The sequence below is a fragment of the Rattus rattus genome, chromosome 9 (assembly GCF_011064425.1).
Source record: "Rattus rattus isolate New Zealand chromosome 9, Rrattus_CSIRO_v1, whole genome shotgun sequence".
NCBI lineage: Eukaryota > Metazoa > Chordata > Mammalia > Rodentia > Muridae > Rattus > Rattus rattus.
Genome location: NC_046162.1, coordinates 14,518,661 through 14,538,171, shown reverse-complemented (window position 1 = coordinate 14,538,171; position 19,511 = coordinate 14,518,661). Strand labels below are relative to the sequence as shown.

Here is a 19,511-nt window from a genome sequence, read left to right as displayed (position 1 = left end):
AGGTAGCACTCCCATGAGCTCTCCCTGTGAGTCTATGGATCATTCAAGCCACAAACCGTTCAACCAGACAACTCGTACTCAAACTCCAGTGCATGTGAAAATTGCCAGGGAAGTAGAAGTAGTCTATCCTTGAGCTCCATTCACAACGGTGCTCAGTCAGTGGGGCTTGGTATAATTTGGTTGCCTAGAATATCATAAGTCCCCTAGGTAATCACCATGTAGCCAAGATTGAGAATGCCAGCCAGACACCATCATCTACAACGAAAGTTCTGGCCACTCTGTTGAAAATAAGGCATCAGGTGCCTTTTAAATGGATGGGTCTGTCTGAAGAATGGGAAACATGGCGCCCATGGTACCATCCTCCTTTCTTAGCCCAAGAGGTGGCTCTACACCCTCACTGCTCAGATCATTTGATTCTGTCTGAGCTTGTTTGTGGACAGCACTTTTCCAGCTACAACTTTCATCCTGTCTTTGCTCTCTAGTAATTTGGGATAAATGGCTTCATAGAACAAATCAACACATGGCCTGTATATAGGTATCTAAATAGGACATTTATTTCTATTTCATGTCTTAAATGTTCCTTCAGGGTAGAAGGAACAAAAATGTCCGTAAAGTGCTACAGCGAAGGGTAATGGGGACCAGTGTGGAACCCTTGAGAAGATTAGAGCCATTCCTCTATTGGTGATCACATTGGCCTCTCCTTTGAGCTTCTTTGATACAATGTTCCTATTGATCTTACTCTTAACCAACTAATGAAAGAAAAATCTTAGAAGGCAGGTAGCCACACAGACTGATCCTGTATATTTGATGAGCTCTGTAGAAAGGCACTTTACTGACATTTTATGAGAATCTTTCTGGAAGGGAACAGGACTGGTACTGAATGTGTATTTGAAAATAAAGCAGAATAGCACAGAACTCATGCTCAAATTGGTCATCATTTTTGAAAGGCCTCTTGTAAGTTCTCCAGATACTAGAGCAATGTGCACCATTTTCTTCTCTCTGCCACTACTGGAAATGAGTCTTAGACCTTTGAGATTTCATCTTACTTAACGGAAGACAGCTAAGCTAATTCTTTTTAGAAAGTGAGTTATGAAAGCAAATGTGATCACTTTAGTTCCACAATATACTCAAGAACTATAAAAACAATAATGGGACAGGCCCAGTTACTCAGAAGCCCCAAGCAAGAAACTCTGTTGATCCTAGAACTTTGAGGCCAGACTATGTGACGTAAAGAGACTTTACCCACAAACAAATGTAAAATAAAAAAAAAGACTAAAAAGGAAAAAGAGAAAATATAAGAGAAGGTTACCAGAAACAATGGTAGATAGTAGGAGAGAAAGAAGAAGGAGAAGAATAAAAGGAAAGAAGATGGAAGGGAGAAGTGAAGGAAGGACAGGAGAAGTAAGAAAAAAAAAGGAGGATGGAGAGAGGAACAGGAGAAAAAAATGTGACATTTTAAGAATTAAAAATCATGGTGTCCAAAAGATCACTCTTAAAGACAGCAACACATTGCATAAAATTCTGGAGAACTTAAGATCTAGTTACTTTAAAATAATACCTCTGGGTTTAATTTTGGAAATTTTCCCTATTCTTTCACTAACAACTTAACCTATGTGTGGGTTGCCTACAATCATCCCAGCTCAGCCCACCTAACAACCTAGGAGTTGGGATTGTAGCTCAGTTGGTGAAATGCTTACCTATCATTCATGAAGCCCTACGTTAAATCCCCAGCACTACATAAAATTAGGTGTAGGGGCATAGGCCTGTTATTATAACATAAAATTGGAGACAGGATGGTCAGTTCAAGGACACTGATTATTTAGACTATACCTTAGAAGGGAACCATGCAGAAGCAACATATATGTTTGCAGTATTACAGAATTAGGGGTTACAAGTAAGGGAGCTCTGCTTAAATAATTAAGCACAGCATGCATCTGGGAATGCTTCTTCTAAGAGCCCAACCTGTAAGTGGACAAGGCTGCCATGCTCAGCTATGGCTGAGCTCCTGTTCTAGGCACCTTGTGAATGAAGGTCATTTTAAGTGCTTGTCTGATGCATGCTGAGAATACTCACTTTCAGGTTAGGCATGCCAAACCTCACCAGTTCTTATATAAGGCAAATCAAATTCTAGATCATATATCTCTTTCATTTTCCGATATATCAATTGTATTGCTCCTCAAGCCTAGGGAATCCAAAACTCAATAGTTTCTAAGTTTCAAAAAGTTTGGGTCATAATAAAAATGTAGCAAAAATACAGCCAAACTTACTTTTATTGTTTTAAGATAGATGATAAAGGAACTTAGTTTTGACTTTAGATTTATAGAAGATAGTATTCTCAGAGAGTACATAATATTTTTTAGGATTTTATTGGTTTAGAAGCAACTAGAGTTTTCACAGAATGTTAAGTTTCAGGGAATATTCTAGAGGCATCCCTGTTTATATTCAGAGGTGCACCTCCTGTGACAGTAAAACTCTGTTAAGATGTTTTATGAAATGCTCAATTGCTGGATGTTCTTTGTAACACTGGAACAAAAGCAATCATACCAAGACTCCCCCAGAATGCATTTGTCTGGGTTCTTGATCCCCATGCACAGGGAGAATCTAACAAATGAGAGCCCAGCACCTCTTGGGGAGGCTTTCAAGGCATTTAGAATCCTAGCCCATCTCAATGAGTCAGTCCAATCAGCAAGGTATAGATATCACATTTCTAGGGAAATCAATGGTACCTCTGCATGTGAACTCATTACATGGAATTGCCACCATGGAAAACACCTTAAGGGGATTTTATCATCTGTCTGTGTTTAATAAATCAAAGTGAAAAAGCATTTTTTTTTTACTTTTTGAAGTTTTCTTTCCAATATGCATCATTACAAATTAAATTGAGCGCAGTGGGGAGATTGCTCAGTGGTTAAAGCATTTGCTGTGCAGTCGTAAGAACTTGAGTTCAAATCCATCAAGGACCCTTTGAGCCAGACACAGTGGTGTGAGTCTGTACAGTGCAGTAGAAGGCAGAGACGGGAGAATCCTTGGAAGCTCACAGGCCAACTAGCTGGGTGTACAGAGCTGGAAATAACAGGAGATGCTGTCTCAAGCCAGGCCGATGGCAAGGAATAAGACCGTTGCTTATCCTCTGACTTCCACATGTACAGCACTGCATGTACACACCCACCCCCCACCACTCAAGAAAGAATAATTTGGAAAGATAGGTGTTTTAGTTGGTGAGATTTTTGTCTTCCTAAATTAACTTAGTTTGATAAATTATTATCCAGAACCTAATTTCATATAATGTTTTCTAATGCTCTCTTCTATAATGAAAGTATTTTTCTTGCCTTTTAAAACCAGTTTTGAATAGTATATTATAATATACGGAGTGTTATGATATTCCTAGTTAGTCCTGGTACACTCTTTTCCTAATAATAGTCTTTAGTTTTAAAAAGTCATAGTATGTATCTAGCATTAGAAATCCTATGTAAGCACAACATCAAGTAGCTTGGCCTTAGCCATGCACCTTGGCATGCTTTAGTAACATGCAGTATTAATTAATACCCTGGCACAACAGCTTGTACACGCCCACCTCCCGGTGCCCTCATGATTTCATTTAAGTGGTCCCGCATGCCTGTTTTGTGATCTTTCTGAGCTTCCCAATTCCACGGTCCATCAGCACATTTCCTCGCCACACCCATGCAGACGCAGCCCCCTCCCCACCCTTCACCTGTGCACATGGAACCAATCGCCAGCGAGCACGTTTCCCCCTGAGCGAGCAGTATTGTGAATTTTATCTTCTCTTCCAGAAATCAGTTCGTCTTCGTTGCAACAGATGAAATTTCTTGTAACACCTCGGCAGGTAACAGACATTCCTCCTTCCTGACGTCCCCACCTCAGTCTCAGTATCCTTTTTTTTTCCTTCTTTTTATCTTCTTCACATGCTACAGTTAGTCACTGTAGAAAGTCTAGTTTCTAGAAAGAGAAAGAGACCATGTAGTTTTGAGTGTAGCTGAAGCTCTTAGGTTCTGCCATTTGGAAAATACATGAGGCGTTTTGCTAACTCTGATACTCTGATGTTTGTATTTCTAATTTTAACGATGCCTGGTTTGGAAGACTAAGTCTTGTGGTGAACAAATTCACAAGAAAATTCATGGAATAACCAGTACCCGTGTTGCAAAATGGTGACCAAGGGAGCTTAGGAACGGAAGGTGACTCCAGTGACTTTTTTTTTTTGACATATGGTATCTAGTTCAGAGAGATTGAAATGGGAATTATATAGGATCTTCATGGAATATTATTGGCCATAAGAGACTGCATCCACAAAGCCAGTTGCATTAGGAAATGTAATTACATCTGTCTTTTAAGAAGGGGATCTTCCTTCCTTTAGTTAAAGATCCTCTTTCCTTTCCTTCAACTCGTAATCTCAACTTAGAGAAATATCAGAACTTAGAGAAAGGATGGTTTATTTTGTGTTTGAAACTAGAACATTGGTGAATAGAATCGTTTCATGAAATGTCCATCAAAACAACACTTATATTTTCACATTGATGTGGTTCTGCACAATTATATTTGGAATGATTTGGTATAAGTGCCTAGATAGTACCTTGATGAAGTCTCTCTCCCTCTCTCTCTGTCTCTCTCTGTCTCTGTCTCTCTCTCTCTCTCTCTCATTGTATGTGATGGGGGAGGGCTAAAGCCTAAACCACCTCAGATAATCACTACACAATCTCGTCAATGGAATGTTTTTGACCAAGGAAAGTGGATGATAACAGCCATAGCAAATTACACCACGGATGTTCAAAAGCATCCATATTCCCAGCTCTGCACAGAGATCATGCATCTGTTACCGGTTATTTTTTATCAATGGAGTAGTAAAACAAAGGTGCAAATTACTAATAGTGTTTCAGGAGCTAGTCAGAGTCTTTGGAGAGACTGAGTGACAGGAAAGACAGAGCTAGGGACATGCTCCTGGCAGAGCCACACAGGTCATCTACTGGGTCATCTATAAAGGTCTTCTCTGTATTATTAATGGGTTGAGGTTTTACTCTATGACTTACTTCCACAAGCTCATTTTCTAAAGTAGCTGCATACTCCATTTACAAAAGTTCCTTTGCTAACAATGCTGCTCTCCTCCTTTATCTCTATGCTCATGAATCCCTGCTTCTCCCAGTCAGAGGTGCTGCCACAGTTAACACATTAATGCCTTACAGTGGAAGTTGGACTGTTAATTGCATTTCTGAGAGTGAAAGAGTGAGAACTAGTTTCCTGGAGCTCAGGAATAACTGAGCATTTCCAGAGCGGATCAAAAAAGGAGATGGGTTGGAAGAGCCTGGCGTTGGGAGGAATGACAGACTGACATATGAGTGAGTGGTATTTGTGGTTGTATTGGCGATACAGACACACTACCTTCCCTGCTAAACTTCATGTGTGTTCCAGTGTATCTCAGGCTATATTTGACGTCATGGATCAAAAACAGAAACCTGGAAATATCAAAGTACATAGTAATCGAATTCCCATGATCTGAAAAGCAGTTATATTAACAAGTGGTTGGCACACACTTCTATAAAGAAGTAAAACATTATGCTTGCATGAGCACAGCCTGGTTATCCCCTATCCTGTCTTCTTCTGGACATTCAGTACATTTTAATGAATTGCTGTGGATCACAGTTTGAAGATGACCCTCTGAGGGCCATATTAATACTGTGTTGTGTGCATCATCAGGTTTCATCTGAACTGGAGGTTTGAGTCAAGCAGGAAGAAAAGATACACATATCAATCAGATCCCCCTGCAGCTAGCCTACTTCCCACACAGAGTTCACATAAGAATGCAGATCTGCAATGAAATGAATGTCATCTCGGGCGTTTTCCCTTACAGGCTGCACAGTCACAATGCACACACATCCTACACAGCCTACATGCTTGCTAAAGCAGCCACATAGAGGGCAGGCCTTCTGCATTCTAGTGCTGTCAACCAGGGAGCAACAACAGGTGCATCCCTGTTTTCCTGAGAAAAATGTCAGTGAGCCGGGCCAAGGATGAGTTTGGTGGTAGATAATGTGCTTAGTACGACTAAACCTCTGTGTTTGGTCCCCTGCATTGAACTAAAAAAAAATCGAAATTCTCAAATTTTTGACTTGTAGGGCTTGCTGGATTTTTTTTTAAAAAAAAATTGTAAAGGATGGTTCTTGGGAAAGGCTACAAATGGCGGGAAATATGAGCAGGCAGTTTGTTGTGAGTTGGTGGTAGTGAGATGATCATCGATAGAAGAATGTCATGATCTGCTCTTTGGGTTCCTCAAGGCAAAGGGGGTGCTTTCTACTGGCAGGATGCCCTCAAATTGATCCTTGTCTGCTACTTGTGTGGAGTAGTTGCCCTTTCATATTTTTTGGCTGTGAGACTGTGTGGGAACAATTTTCTTACTAAGCAATGCTAAATTTTCAGTATTTGTCTTAGTAAGTTTTTCTCTGGATGGCACTGATCCTAGAAGGAACCAGTGGAGGTTGCCCATTTAATAATAGGATATAAGGCTGACTTCCATTTTAGTGGAGATCATACCCCAAATCACATACATCAAGAGTCATAGAAGATACTTCTATATAAAGATAGACTGGAACCAGTGAGGTAGCTCACATGCTTGCCATCAAACCTAACAAGCTGAATTTGATTCTCAGAGCCTGCAAGGTAGCAGTGAATTGACTAAATCTATTAGTCCATTTGAACCATCAATTACTAGATAATCTCAAGAACCTTCCATAGGTTGGAGTCTTCAAGAGATGTAAAAGGTGGGTGGTGTGATTTTTCCTTTTGTGAAACCCTCCTGCCTTTGTGATTCACTAGAACATTTTCAAGATGAATTAGCAACATTAGCAGAACAGGAGTCTTCTGTGATAATGGAGGTTGAAAAATCAAGTTACTGAATGGCTGGAATTCTTTCAGGTTTGATAGTAGCTATGGAGCCATTTCACATGCTAGAGATGCAGCTAGGTCCTGAGGTCACAGCATGAAATAGTTCAGGATCAGCCATCCATAGACAAACTTCCATTTTAGTGGAGATCATACCCCAAATCACATACATCAAGAGTCATAGAAGATACTTCTATATAAAGATAGACTGGAACCAGTGAGGTAGCTCACATGCTTGCCATCAAACCTAACAAGCTGAATTTGATTCTCAGAGCCTGCAAGGTAGCAGTGAATTGACTCCCCAACTGCCTTCCTGAGCTCCAAACGCCTGCCATGTCATATGTATACCCATCACTATATACACATGCATGCCCACAGAGTAACAAGGAAAATGCAATAAAAATAAAATACAAAGATAGAGTTGGGATTCTCTAATTAATCAGTTGTGGGGAGGAAGGGGACTTTAAGGTGCCATGGAAGCTTTTGCTTCCATGATCGGAAATGCTTTCTAGACAAGGTTGGCACTGAAAAGCTACAAGGAATGAACCAAGTGTTTCACCTCTATTGCTGTTACAAAAACAACCAATAAGAATCAAGAAAGGTTTATTCTCCTTGTGGTTCTAAGCTAGAGTCCTTCATGTAGGAAATGCCAAGGCAAGAGCTCAAGCATCCAGTCAGGTGACTCCATCCTCACAAGGGCAAGGACGCAAGTGGTAGGCGTTGCACACTTGTTTCATCTAACTTACTTCAGTGCTAAGTAGACCAGGATGCACTTGATCAGGTGTGCTGCCCACTACAGGCTGGGTCTTGCTACATCAATTAACAGTCAACAATCCTCACTAACATGCCCATGGGCCAACCTGTAAAAGACAATCAACTGAGACTTTTCTCCCAAAAGATTTTAAGCTGTGGCAAGTTGACAGTTAAAACTAGTCACTGCCCCAGATTTTACAGTGCAGAGTTCAATCGGTGGAACATACAACCAGTGCAAAGGCTACGTAATTAGGTATGCTCGCAGTTTCACGAGCAAAATATTCAGGGAGGTCAGAGCAAGTGTGTACGCTAGAGATATCAGGAAGCTAGCAGGAGCTCACAGAAGTAGCTCAGACAAGTTACGATTAGGGAGGCTGTGAAACCATGTAGCATTTTCCACAATCATTGGAAGATTCATGTTGGTCTTATTAAATTAATAATCAGTCAGAGATCTTGATAGAGACCAGAATTTTATATGAGAAAACAGGAGAAAGAAAGCCTCCATAGAGACTCTGGAAAATGTGGTGACAGCCAATATTGAGTCTTGGCCCTGGAATTTTAATACTATTTAAATACCATTACATAGGAGAATAAGCAGGGCATGCTGTAGGGCGTATGTGACTTCTGTGTTAGTCAATTTTCTGACTACTACAACAAAGTGCCTATCCAAAGCAACTGGAGAAAAGGAGGGTTTTATTTTGCCTCACAGTTTGAGGGTATACTCATGGTGGAGAAGACACATCAGTAGGGTGGGGAAAGCACAGAGGCAGTTGCTCACGTTGCATCTAAAGTCAGGGCGCAGGGAGAAATGAATGCTTTTGTCTTTTTGATGGAATCTAGGACCCTATCCCTTGGGATGGTGCTATCCACGCTCAGTGTGGTCTTCCCTTCTTGAGCAAACAAATCTAGAATCTCCTTCGAAGATGAGCCAGATGCTTGTCTCCTAGGAGATTCTCCGTATGTACATATGTATGTATGTGAGTGTATACACACACACACACACACACACACACACACACACCATATTAAAGGTCTCAGACAGTAAGGTTCTTGTTGTACAATCATGAATACCTGCTTTTTATATCCCAGAACCCACAAAGAAAAGCACCCCCACTTTCCAGTGTTTATGGTACCTAACCTGGGGTTGGTGTGTGTGTGTGAAAAAATTTAGCTAAGTGAAAATAGTTAAAGCTGCCACTGTGAGGCAGGTCTCTTAAATAAAGAAGCAATATTCGGCACATGCAGGGCACCAGGCTAGGCGTGAGCACTGTGCCTTTCTTTAGTCCCTCTGAGCCTACATGTATGCACACACCTGCAATAAGCTTTCAGATAATATTTAGAGGAAATTGCTAAATTGGTCATTCCTCTAATGGATCCTTCGGCAAGTTCCCTCTAATTATCCTCCCTTCATCAGTATGTTCTGACTACTCAGCAAAGTTGTCATGGAGAAAACTGATTTGCGGTTAATTGGTGTTGTTTCCAGTGGAGTGTGATGTGCACTTTGCTGGAAGTTGCAGGTGCAGTGGGAACATGTAAGCAAAGGTACTTAGTAAAAATAATAATCGTCCCGTTTACTGCACGCTTACTGTGTATGAGGCACTGGTCCAGGCTTGTGGTGTGCAATAACAATAAAATGTACTCATAAAAATAAAATGTCCTTATCCATTTACCTGGTAAAAATTAGGGAAATATAGATAACTCTGAATTTGCTTAAGTGGAAAGAGGCAACAGCAGCGAAGCCTCAAGAAAGAAGTGTCATTAAGTTCAGAGTCAGGACTATTTCAGATACGGGGCTCATTCAGTCCCTCACCCACCCTCAACCCTGGGTGTTAGATTCCTGGGTCTGAAAAGGGAACCTGAAGATCAACATTCTAGCAAGTTCTCCCAGGTCATTCCATAGCATAGTTAGGCATACACCTGGGAAATCTTTTCTAGCCACTGGTAAGGAGAATTCTGGAGTCTTTTCTGGATGTGAGTCTCTTACTCTCTTGACTTTGAGCCCTGAGCTATGGTTGGCCCATCTGTATTTCTAAGTCTAAAGTTTGCAGCTGAATTCATAAACATTTAAGTTTTGAGTATTGTACAAGCCATTCCATTAATAATTATAAACTGATTGTAGTTTAAATATGTTGAGATAAATGAAAACAAAACTGTATCTTTGATGGAATTTTAAACAATATATGGTGCTCATATTTGTGGCTGTTACTCTATTTCTTTGAAACTGCATTATACTAGAATAACACACAATTCATTAGGACTGCGCCCCCAACTGTATGCTTTAATGTGTTTCCAAGTAAAGAATTCTGTGTGTGTGACTGTGTGTGTGGTTGTCATTGTCACTGTTGTTGTTGTTCTTAGAGTAGAAGAAAATAACTTGGGGTTCAGATCCTAGAACCTATGTCTTTCTCACTAGGCTTATTACCTCTGGAAGTCTCTGATCTGCTTGTATAAACATAAAAGAGACCAGTATCCCAAACCCCAGTGGTCATCCCAACCCAGGGCGGGTCTCGCATTTGTACCCCATCCTACATCTAACAGGCAGTGGGCATTGTTTATTGCACTCTCGGCCACTAACTGATGCCTGTTTGGCATCTCATAAGCTAGTGACCCATCAGCCTCATCTGGTCCTCACTGCACTTGTAAGTCCTGTACTGTCAGGATTCCTGCCTTTAATTAGCAGTTAGCAGGGGGACAGGCAACCCCAAGGAGCCTTAGCTACTGCTCCACTCCACCTTTCTGCAGGATTGCCAGATCACAGAGCTGATGAAGGACACCACTAGTCCTATGACTGTGTGTTTATGCTGCTGCTAGATGCCACAGTGATTTCAAAACATGATGGGAAATTCCTCCTGGCTTTTACAACAGGGTTAAGACAGAATGAGGGTTTACAAGAGGATGTCTTGAGTGTATGCCTCTTCTATCAGATGAAGCATTCGTTCCAGACGAACCTACCGAAAGGCCCAAAGTGGGACTTACTGTGTCTTTCTAAGTGGCTGGCTGCCATTCTGCTTGGTAAATCTAGAATCAGGGGTGTTTGTTTGTGTGTTTATTTGTCTGTCTGTCTGTTTCATGCCTGCCCCACTGAGATTCAGACTAAGGCAAGGTATTGAAACTGCATTGAGATGTGGGGAAATATGATTCTCTCTGATTGGACGGAGATGTGGAGTCCAGATTTCTTACATTCTGTAGGCATTAGATTTGAGTGAACATTTATGTTCATCACAAAGTTGTGTGAAAAAATAATTTAAAAGGAAAGAAAGAAAAGAAAATCCTGCGAGACTTCCACACTGATGCTACAGAGCTCAGAGGATGCATTCTGTCCCACACTGGGGGCAACCAGGAAGTCATAAAGTTGAATCTGTGCTCAGTGATTCCTGGAGCTGATTTCTAAATGCAAGCTGAAGAAGTCAGTAAGGACTGAAATTTGAAAGACCAGATCCTTGTAGAGAGGAATGGAGTTGCCTTCCCTCTCCACTTGTACATTAGAGCTGTTGATGTATTAGATGATCTAGAAAGATGTTTTGAGTCTGGAGTGCTTCTCCTAATCTAGAGCTTTTGGGGGAACAAAAAGTTGTGCTGGATCCATGATTCAGAAATAGTATTTGCAAATGTGCATACTCCTGTAGCGGAAATTTTAAGACTTGATACCCAGACTCCAGTTGGTCACTCCACAAGAGAGTGACTAGAAACATTCCCAGGATTAACTGCCGCCCTCTGAATTCTTTTAAATATGTATAAGAAATTTTCATCTTAATATTTTTCAATGGGTCTTTATCCTGTTGCAGAAAACCAGAATGTGGGGTCTGTGGTGCAGAAAGTCAAACCTTCATGCAAGGACACTGCAGATATGTTGGTGTCCAGATATGAGCCATTGCTCATTGTGTTCCATTGTGTCCCAAATATTGGCTACTATGACCCTAGACGGTTTGTGTTCATTGTCAAGCAGATGGAGAAGCACCTACATGATTAAAAGGCACACCTCTACTTCCTCAGAGGATTGGCTAAAGGTGGAGGCCCACCATGAATGTACAAAACATCCTCCCTGTAGACTAGGGACCCAGATAGAATTAAAAAGGAAAAGCCAACTAGCACAAGCACACTCCTCCCTGCTTCATGGGTACCACAAGGAGAATAATCGATATGCACTGAACTCAAGGTAGGAACCAGCTAGTACTTCCTTCCCTTAAAGCTGTGGATGCCCAGCATTGTGTCAAAGACATCTGAAAGCAAACACATATCTCAAAACCTTTCCCAAATGGAGCACAGTGTTTTATCCTTAGCCTAAAAGTGAGAAAATGGCGGACGCCAGTAACTGCCTGGGGAAATGTTTTTGTTGTCCTGAACCTCCAGGGTTGTCTGATAGATGTTTACTTTGCATGAAAGAATGAGAATTTTCACTCACTTCAGAAGTCGGCACAGTCCAGTCCAGACATGAGAACGGTCTTCAGCAGAAGCCTAGCATAGTCTGAGCAGTATTTCTTGAGTCTTTGAAGGGAGAAAATTTCCCCATTCAGAGCTCAGAGAAAGCCCATGGGATTTATGAGAGTCTGAATCCACAGAATTACAAAGATTTTTTGATCAGATATCCCCCATGTTAAAGTCTATAAGTTTGACTCTGTCAGTGGTAGAGCGTTTCTCTCTGTTTGCTTGCTTGCTTGCCTGCCTGCTTTTTTAAGTGAGAAACAGTAACTGGTAGAGTTGAAAGCTGTGATGCTCTTGTGCTGAGTACTGAACGAATGGTGGCCGAGTGAAGGGTGGAATAACACTAGCTCTAGGGAATAGAGCCCAAAGGCCATGTGCCCTTGAATGCTCTTCCTCCTCATCTAAGGGACTAGAGCTGCTTTCCCCCTTCCAGTCTGTGGGAAGAGCAGAGAACATGGCCCAAACGAGCACTGACTTGGTCAGGATCCTGTGTGTTCTTAATGCTCTTCCCTCTGGAAAGGTGGAAGTTAACAGCTCAACAGTATATTCTGCCAGCAGTGAAGAAACCCGAAGAGCTTCCCTTCGAATCTTTTTAATCCTCGATTTTCAAAGTTCTCAGAATTCACCAGAAGAGAGTGGTAAAACAGGAAAACTATCTGAGCAGAATAAAGTCTGTGTACAACTTAAATCTCCTCTTCCTCCCTCCTCACTAGCTTAGAGAGTCTTACTAAGGGTGGACACTGGCATGGGCCAATGAGGATGTTAAGACTAGACCTCTGTTGACTCTCCCCAAGAATTTGAAAGAGAAGATACACTATCTAACCCCCAGATCTCCCCACACAGCAGGCCACCAGAATCGCTATACCCTCATACCTTTTCAGGAAGCATATGCTTAGCCTGGGTTCATTTTCCTAAATACCAACAAACTAAGAGTCCAGCTATAAAGAAAAGGCACACCACAGTCCCTAAAGGCACCATATAGACTGGGGAGTACTCACAATCCTAGTAAAGCATAACAATGTGAAGCAATTTGCACAACCATTCTTGCTGGAGAGACACAAGTTGGACTGGCTAGGAAGGCCACAGCACCTTCTAAACTCCATCTGAGGAGGGAACAGGATTCACCCACCTTTCTTCCCATAGGGATTCATCCAGCTGTCTCTGAGACTGGAGGCGTGGGAAGGTGATGTTAAAGAGATCGTGCAAGACTCTTAATTGAAAAGGAGTGAAATTAATTACACTGCACTTACTATATTCTTAGCAGAAAACTGTGACACCGTTGCAACTCTGCTTCGGCTACTCACACAGGCACATCAGATTTCATTAGCACCCAGCTTGTCCTAACTAGATTTTTGAAAACAGTAATAATAAGTTCTATTTCCATGTCTCAGTAGGATTCATAAAAAAAATTTTCAAAATATATGAATTCAGGGCTGGAAAGATGGCTCAGTGGATAAAGCATTTACCATGCAAGTATGAGGTTGCCAGACAGAATCGCCAGCACTCACACAGAAGCCAGGCGGTGTCCCAGCTAGACTCAAGCAAGCTGGCTACTTAGACTAGCCAAATTTTTATGCTCCCAGTGTCAGCAAGAGATCCTGCCTCAGTAAAATCAGTTGGACAGCAAACGAGACGGCCAGCATTAACCCCTAGCCTCACATGCGTACCCAGTATCAACATCTTCTATTTACATACATCAGTACACATGAACAAACACACATGCAGGCACACGCTGCACATACGTATTCATACAAATAGAAATATAGATTCTTGTATCCCAATCAACAGATAGAAGAATCATTCACTTTCCTGCAATGTAACATTGACTTCAAGAAGAGTAATTGAAGCTACAGCTGAGATTTATAACTTAGGTGGATCTTGGTGTCACAGCACTTGTAATTTGATTGTTTGAAGTACCTGTGAACATGTTAGAGCAGACCCTTTCTGTTACCTCTGAAATCAGAGTCATGGGCAGTAGGGGGAAGGCAGTTTGTGAGACTCTGTGCGAGAAGCCTTGCACCTTACTGTTCTCCCATCTCTGTGGATGGTTTTCACACCATCATGTTTGTTCTCATGCATTTCACATGTGAATGTGGCAGAGCTCAGGCAGAAGCACATGATGTTGGAGTGGGAATGACCTGGATCTGAGAAAGAGAGGAGTCTTGTCTGACATAGAGGAACAAGGACAGTGTAAAGGCAGAACTTGGATGTAGAAGCTCTTGGTGTTCTCCCTGGGGACATCATGTTACCTCCCTGTTTTAATTTGAGGCATTCTGGCAGCGAACCATGATGAGGCAGCCAACAAAGGAGACTCCCATTATCTGTGTCTTACTCTATTACAAAGGTTTAGACTTTTATCTAGTGTTTGTAATCTAGCAGGAGTACAAACCTCCATATCCCATTTCAAGAGTCCCCAGATGTTTTCCAGGTTCTTAAAGGGTTTTTCAGTGGCTAAGGGGAATGTTTAGCAAGTATGTCCTAAAGATATTTCTACTGGGAGAATATGCAGCATGGGCCTGGGGAGGCAGCTGAATGGGAAAGAATGCTTGCTCTGAAAGAATGAGGACCCTAGTTTGAACTCCAAGTGTAAAATAGTAAGCATGGTCACATGTGTCTGTAACCACCACATTGGGAAAATGGGGAATCAATATGGACAGATTCCTAGAGCTCATTGGTCAGTCAGCCAAGCCTTAATGGTTCAGTGCTCTCACTGAACCTTAGACTTAAGACAATAGTGTAAAGGGTGAAAAAAGTCCACACACACACACTATATGTCTATGTGTCTGTAATTTTAAAGATATATATATATATATATATATATATATAATTTTTAAAATTATAAAAAATTATTCTCTGGGTTCCAGCATCTTTAGAATCCTGGTTCTCTCCTCTTCTCTACTCCCTCATCCAAGTGGTTCATGTCTATAGAACAGACAGAGTCTTTCTTACCATGAAGGGAAAAGGTGAACAACTGTATAGAAAAGTAAAAGGAATTATCTGATATATGCCATGTGGCACTAAGGTTAGACAAGATCCTAGGAGATGAATAGAGGATATAATTCTAAAATCCATGAAACAAACACTGGAAGGTTTTAAGCAGAATAACAATGAGATACAATTTATATAGATTTACATTTAATTTAGAGAAATGGATAGATGAATTAAAATCAAAGGATGGATGGACAGATTACATGGATCTTAGACCTATAAATGGCTTTCAATCTGAGTAGATGTGAGTTGGGGGAAGGTTGCTGCGTTCGCTGTGGTGTAGCACTGGTTGGTGTCTAATGTAGCAATACAGTATGTGGACTGCAGTGCGAATGCTTCCTGTTTTCTCAAGATTCCCACTTTGTTGGAATTGGGGCCAGGATAGTCTCACAGTCTGATTATGTCTTGTGCAGTTTTACCAAAAAACGGCAGTGTAAAAGCTAATCTCATCCTAGATCAGACCCTAAGTCATGTTGCCCTCACTCTGTGGAGGTCCTTGGGAACTATTGCTCTTTGTTCTCTCTGAGGACATTGGGGTGTCTACGTGCCTGGCATGTCTGCTGAAGAAGTACTGTTCAAGTCCCCATTTTCCCTAATAACCTTGTGTCTAAACTGTCCTGTCACACAAGGGCGTGTTTAAAAATTAGCATTTGAAAAGATGCTTCCTTGCTCTCTGTTAGAGCTGACATGGTCCCTTTTCCTCAGTGGAAATGAAATTTATTAATCACCATAAAACCATGGTCTTCTGAAGGTAGAGGTCACCCTGAAGAAAACCCGAGCCTTCTCGTGTGGGAGGAATAGTTTGAGGCTGCTGTATGTTCTTTAGCCTTGGAAGAGAGTGTTGCCAAACTATTACCTCGGGGTTTCTGCAAAGGTTGAAGCTATGCCTGGTATTAAAGCCCCAAAATGACAAGAGCGGGCTGGAAGAGGGAGGCATGCTTTCATTCAGTTCATCCATCTCAGGAAAAGTGGACTCTTAGGAGCAGGTACAGAGGTACATATGTGCCTGTCTGTGGAGGCCAGCGGACAATCTCCAGTGTCATCCCTCAGGACATTACACACCCTTGTTGTTGTTGTTGTTGTTGTTCTGTTTTTGAGGAGGTTTATTTTTTTGTTTGTATTTTTTTATGATTTCTCCCTGGCTCTAGAACTTGTCAAGTCATTTAAGCTGGCTGACCACTAAACCTCAGGGACCACTGCCTCTACTTTCCCAGTGCTGGCATACTTAGCATTTTTTAAAAGAAATGCGTTCAAGGACTCTAACTTAGGTCCTCATGTTTGCAAAACAAGCGCCTGACCAATTCAGCTATCTCCCCAGCCCAAAGTCAAACTCTTTTCAAAATGAAAACCAATTGTCCCAAAAGTCCCTCTTCACCCTCACTTTTCAGAACTCTGTGGGCTACCGCTGAACAGATCTATGCCCTCGGTTCTTTTGCAAGTCTTCTGTTAACATAACCAAATTTGCCAGGTGAAATATTAAGAAGCAGCATAAATCAATAAAATCAAGCCGCATGCCATCATCACGTTAGCCCACCCTCATGCCATGACCTTGCATCCACTGCTCCTTCTAGCAAGTGGACTCTCCGATGAAACCTTTAGTTTTAATGAACAAAGGTATTACATGAAAGAGAGGGAAACACGAGATGCCTACTTGTTAGCTTCGAAGAGAAGTTCACATCTGAGCAGAAGGATTCCTTGCAGCAATGTGCTGAGGATCAGTGAGCCCTGGCTGATGCCAGCCAGGGCCCTTGGAACAATGCAGGAAGGGTGCGACTGTTAGAGCGTGCTCAGAGGATGTCCCTGGTGAAGTTGGAACCATCTGTCGTTTTGTCCACCTGGGGTCTAACTTGGAGTATGAAACTTTAAAGGTCCTTCACTCCGTTTACCTCCCCATGATCCACTGTGTAAACAACCAAGTGGGCCAACCAGTAGGGTTCTCATCCAGTAACCAGGAGAGCAAGAATTTATGCCTTGAGCATGTAGCCACTTGATCAGTGTCCTGGCCACAGTGTCCTGTGTCAACCTCTTGTTTTAATAGACTCAGAGAGGAATGACTAGAAGGAAAATATGGAAAAGATAAAGAATGCTCAACTTGTGTTTCAAGGCATCAACAATGAGTCTCCTCTGGTTGATAGAATAAATGAACTCATTCTTATTTTTAAAAATAGACCACTACATGGGTCCGGGGCAGCCTTCATCCTTCAATTGCTATGAGTGTTGTTTGCTCCTGTAGCTTATCCATACCCACTCCAGCTCCCACTTGGCTCTCTACTGATGGAAGCTATCTCAACTGGGTGCTTAATCACCTCACAGGAAAGTCCTTAGCTGGCATTGGTACTACTTGGGTATTAAATAGCTTACCCACTTGCCTCCCCAGAGAGATCAGCTCTAACACGCAACCAGCAGAGTCAGATGAAAGCCAGCCTCCAGCTCACCGTTCCCTGCTTCCTTCTTTTCTCTTGCTACGCCTGCCTCTTTCTCCTCTAGAGAGCATGCTCTCCACAAACCATTGAAGCTAGAGTCTCCATGTCACTCACACTTTCCGTGCACCTTATCCCAAGATTGTATCTGAACATTGAACAGTATCAAAACCTCACTGTTCTCCAGAAGCTATCTGGGAATTGATGTCAAACAAGCAAGGACATGTGATATTACAAATCAAGTGTGCACATCACCCTGGGAAGGCCTTCCTGCTCCAAATGTCACTACATCAAGAACTATCCCAAGACTGGATAAGATTCTAGGATACCAAGATTGAAACCAAACCAAACTATGATTTCTGAGTATGACCCAGGGTGCTTGGTGACAATCAAATAAGATGAAAAGACATCTAGCTCATCTGTTCTTGAGCACTAAATTTTGTTTGAGACACGGGGATTCTCAAGACCAGTTTATCATTTGCTTCCTGCCTGCCTCAGACTCTGAAGTAGCAACTTCACAGTAGAAGAGAATGTGTGTGTGTGTATGCATGTACATGTGAGGGAGGGAGTGTGTGTGTGTGTGTATGCATGTACATGTGAGGGAGGGAGTGTGTGTGTGTGTGTGTGTGTGTGTGTGTGTGTGTGTGTGTGTGTGTGTGTGTGTATTTACAGTTATATGCCCCATCTATGGAGTGTTCCCCTGAGACATTTTACCCCCAAGGTTTTCATGCTTTGTGTAAATGTAATTTGTGATGTTTCAAAAACAAAATCATAGGATGATGCCTTTCTCGGAACGGGTCCCCATCATTAACTTGAACATGACCGTATGTGGAATACATCCCCAGTCTTGGCGGTGTCAAGTGCGTCACTAGGCTCAGTCTGAGCTTCTTCTTATCCTGCAGTGGAGAGGGGCTGTTTCATGTTTTAGAATGAGGACAACCCCTCCACGCTCTCTTGGTACTGTCTCATTGCTGGTGTGATCACAGTGGAATCACAGTACCTCAGTGACCATCATGAACCACTCTCACCTCTTCTTCCCTTTGCAGTTACGGACGAGTTTATGCTGCCGACCCCTACCACCACACACTTGCTCCAGCCCCCACCTACGGCGTTGGTGCCATGGTGAGTAGCAGCTCCTCCTTGTCCTCTGCTCCTCCGGCTGTCTTCCCTGCCCCCCACCCCAGCTGGGGCCTCAGGATGGGCTGATGGTTGAAGTCCTCTCACTTTCCCTTAATTGAATTTGTCTCTTGTGCTAACAGCAGCTAAAATGCCACATTAATCCTCCCAGTAAACTTGATAAATGTCTTAATTTCTTGGCAATGTAGTGCATGTAAGTTATTATATTTCTAATTTTGCAAGTCTCACCTAGCGAGCACTTACCTTAATGGAATAATTAGTCATTTTGATAATTAAATCCATCACTAACGGAATGCAGTGTCAATGCAGAACTTTTTTTTTCTTTTTTTTCCCTTCCCTCCCGTGCTGCTCTGCTCATTCACATAGCCCCAAGGTTCCAGCCCCAGCACAGACTTCAGAGGAGCTAAGCTGCAGACTTCCAGGCCTCTGCTGTCAGGCAGCTGAGCATCTGCCTGCCTCTCCTCCCCTTTTACAATTCATGTTTAAAGTCATAGTCGCCCAGGAGAGAAAGTAGACAGAGGGGCACACTTTGTGAGTGTGTCTAGTACATAAGAAATTAAGGAATCAGCTGGCTTTGGGGGTCTTCTTATTTGTTTTGGGTTTTTGGGGGTTTTTTTGTTTTGTTTTGTTTTGTTTTGTTTTTTTGGTTTGTTGGTTTTTACTTTTCTTCTTGGAGGGTGGGATATCTGGGATTTTGGTTTTGCTTTTTGTTTTGGGAAGGGAAAGGGGGAGGGCAACCGTGGGGGGCAAGGGTAGGGTGAATCTGCCTGTACTTGTTCAATCTTCTATGCACTAACACTCTTGAGTCCAGTAAGACATGTCCATCGCGTTGGGCGCACATGCGATCAATTCAGCGCCTTGGCATGCAGTCTTCTGCTTGAGTTGAGAATCTTAGTCCTCTCC

The 19,511-nt window shown here is 42.2% G+C and overlaps 1 protein-coding gene across 21 annotated transcripts in view; it reads left to right on the top strand.

Moving 5' to 3' along the window:
• Positions 1 to 19,511, top strand: part of Rbfox1 (RNA binding fox-1 homolog 1) — a 1,521,216-nt gene that overhangs the window by 1,498,177 nt on the left and 3,528 nt on the right. For 11 of the 21 annotated variants that reach the window (XM_032912763.1, XM_032912760.1, XM_032912752.1 and 8 more), the window contains 3 exons: positions 3,792 to 3,844; positions 18,518 to 18,593; positions 18,975 to 19,209. In XM_032912763.1, the coding sequence (XP_032768654.1) occupies positions 3,792 to 3,844; positions 18,518 to 18,593; positions 18,975 to 19,122 (277 nt within the window). In that variant the 3' untranslated portion in view covers positions 19,123 to 19,209. Of the gene's footprint in view, positions 1 to 3,791; positions 3,845 to 18,517; positions 18,594 to 18,974; positions 19,210 to 19,511 lie in introns of those variants that run through there. The other 10 variants (XM_032912755.1, XM_032912754.1, XM_032912769.1 and 7 more) reach the window with 5 other exon arrangements.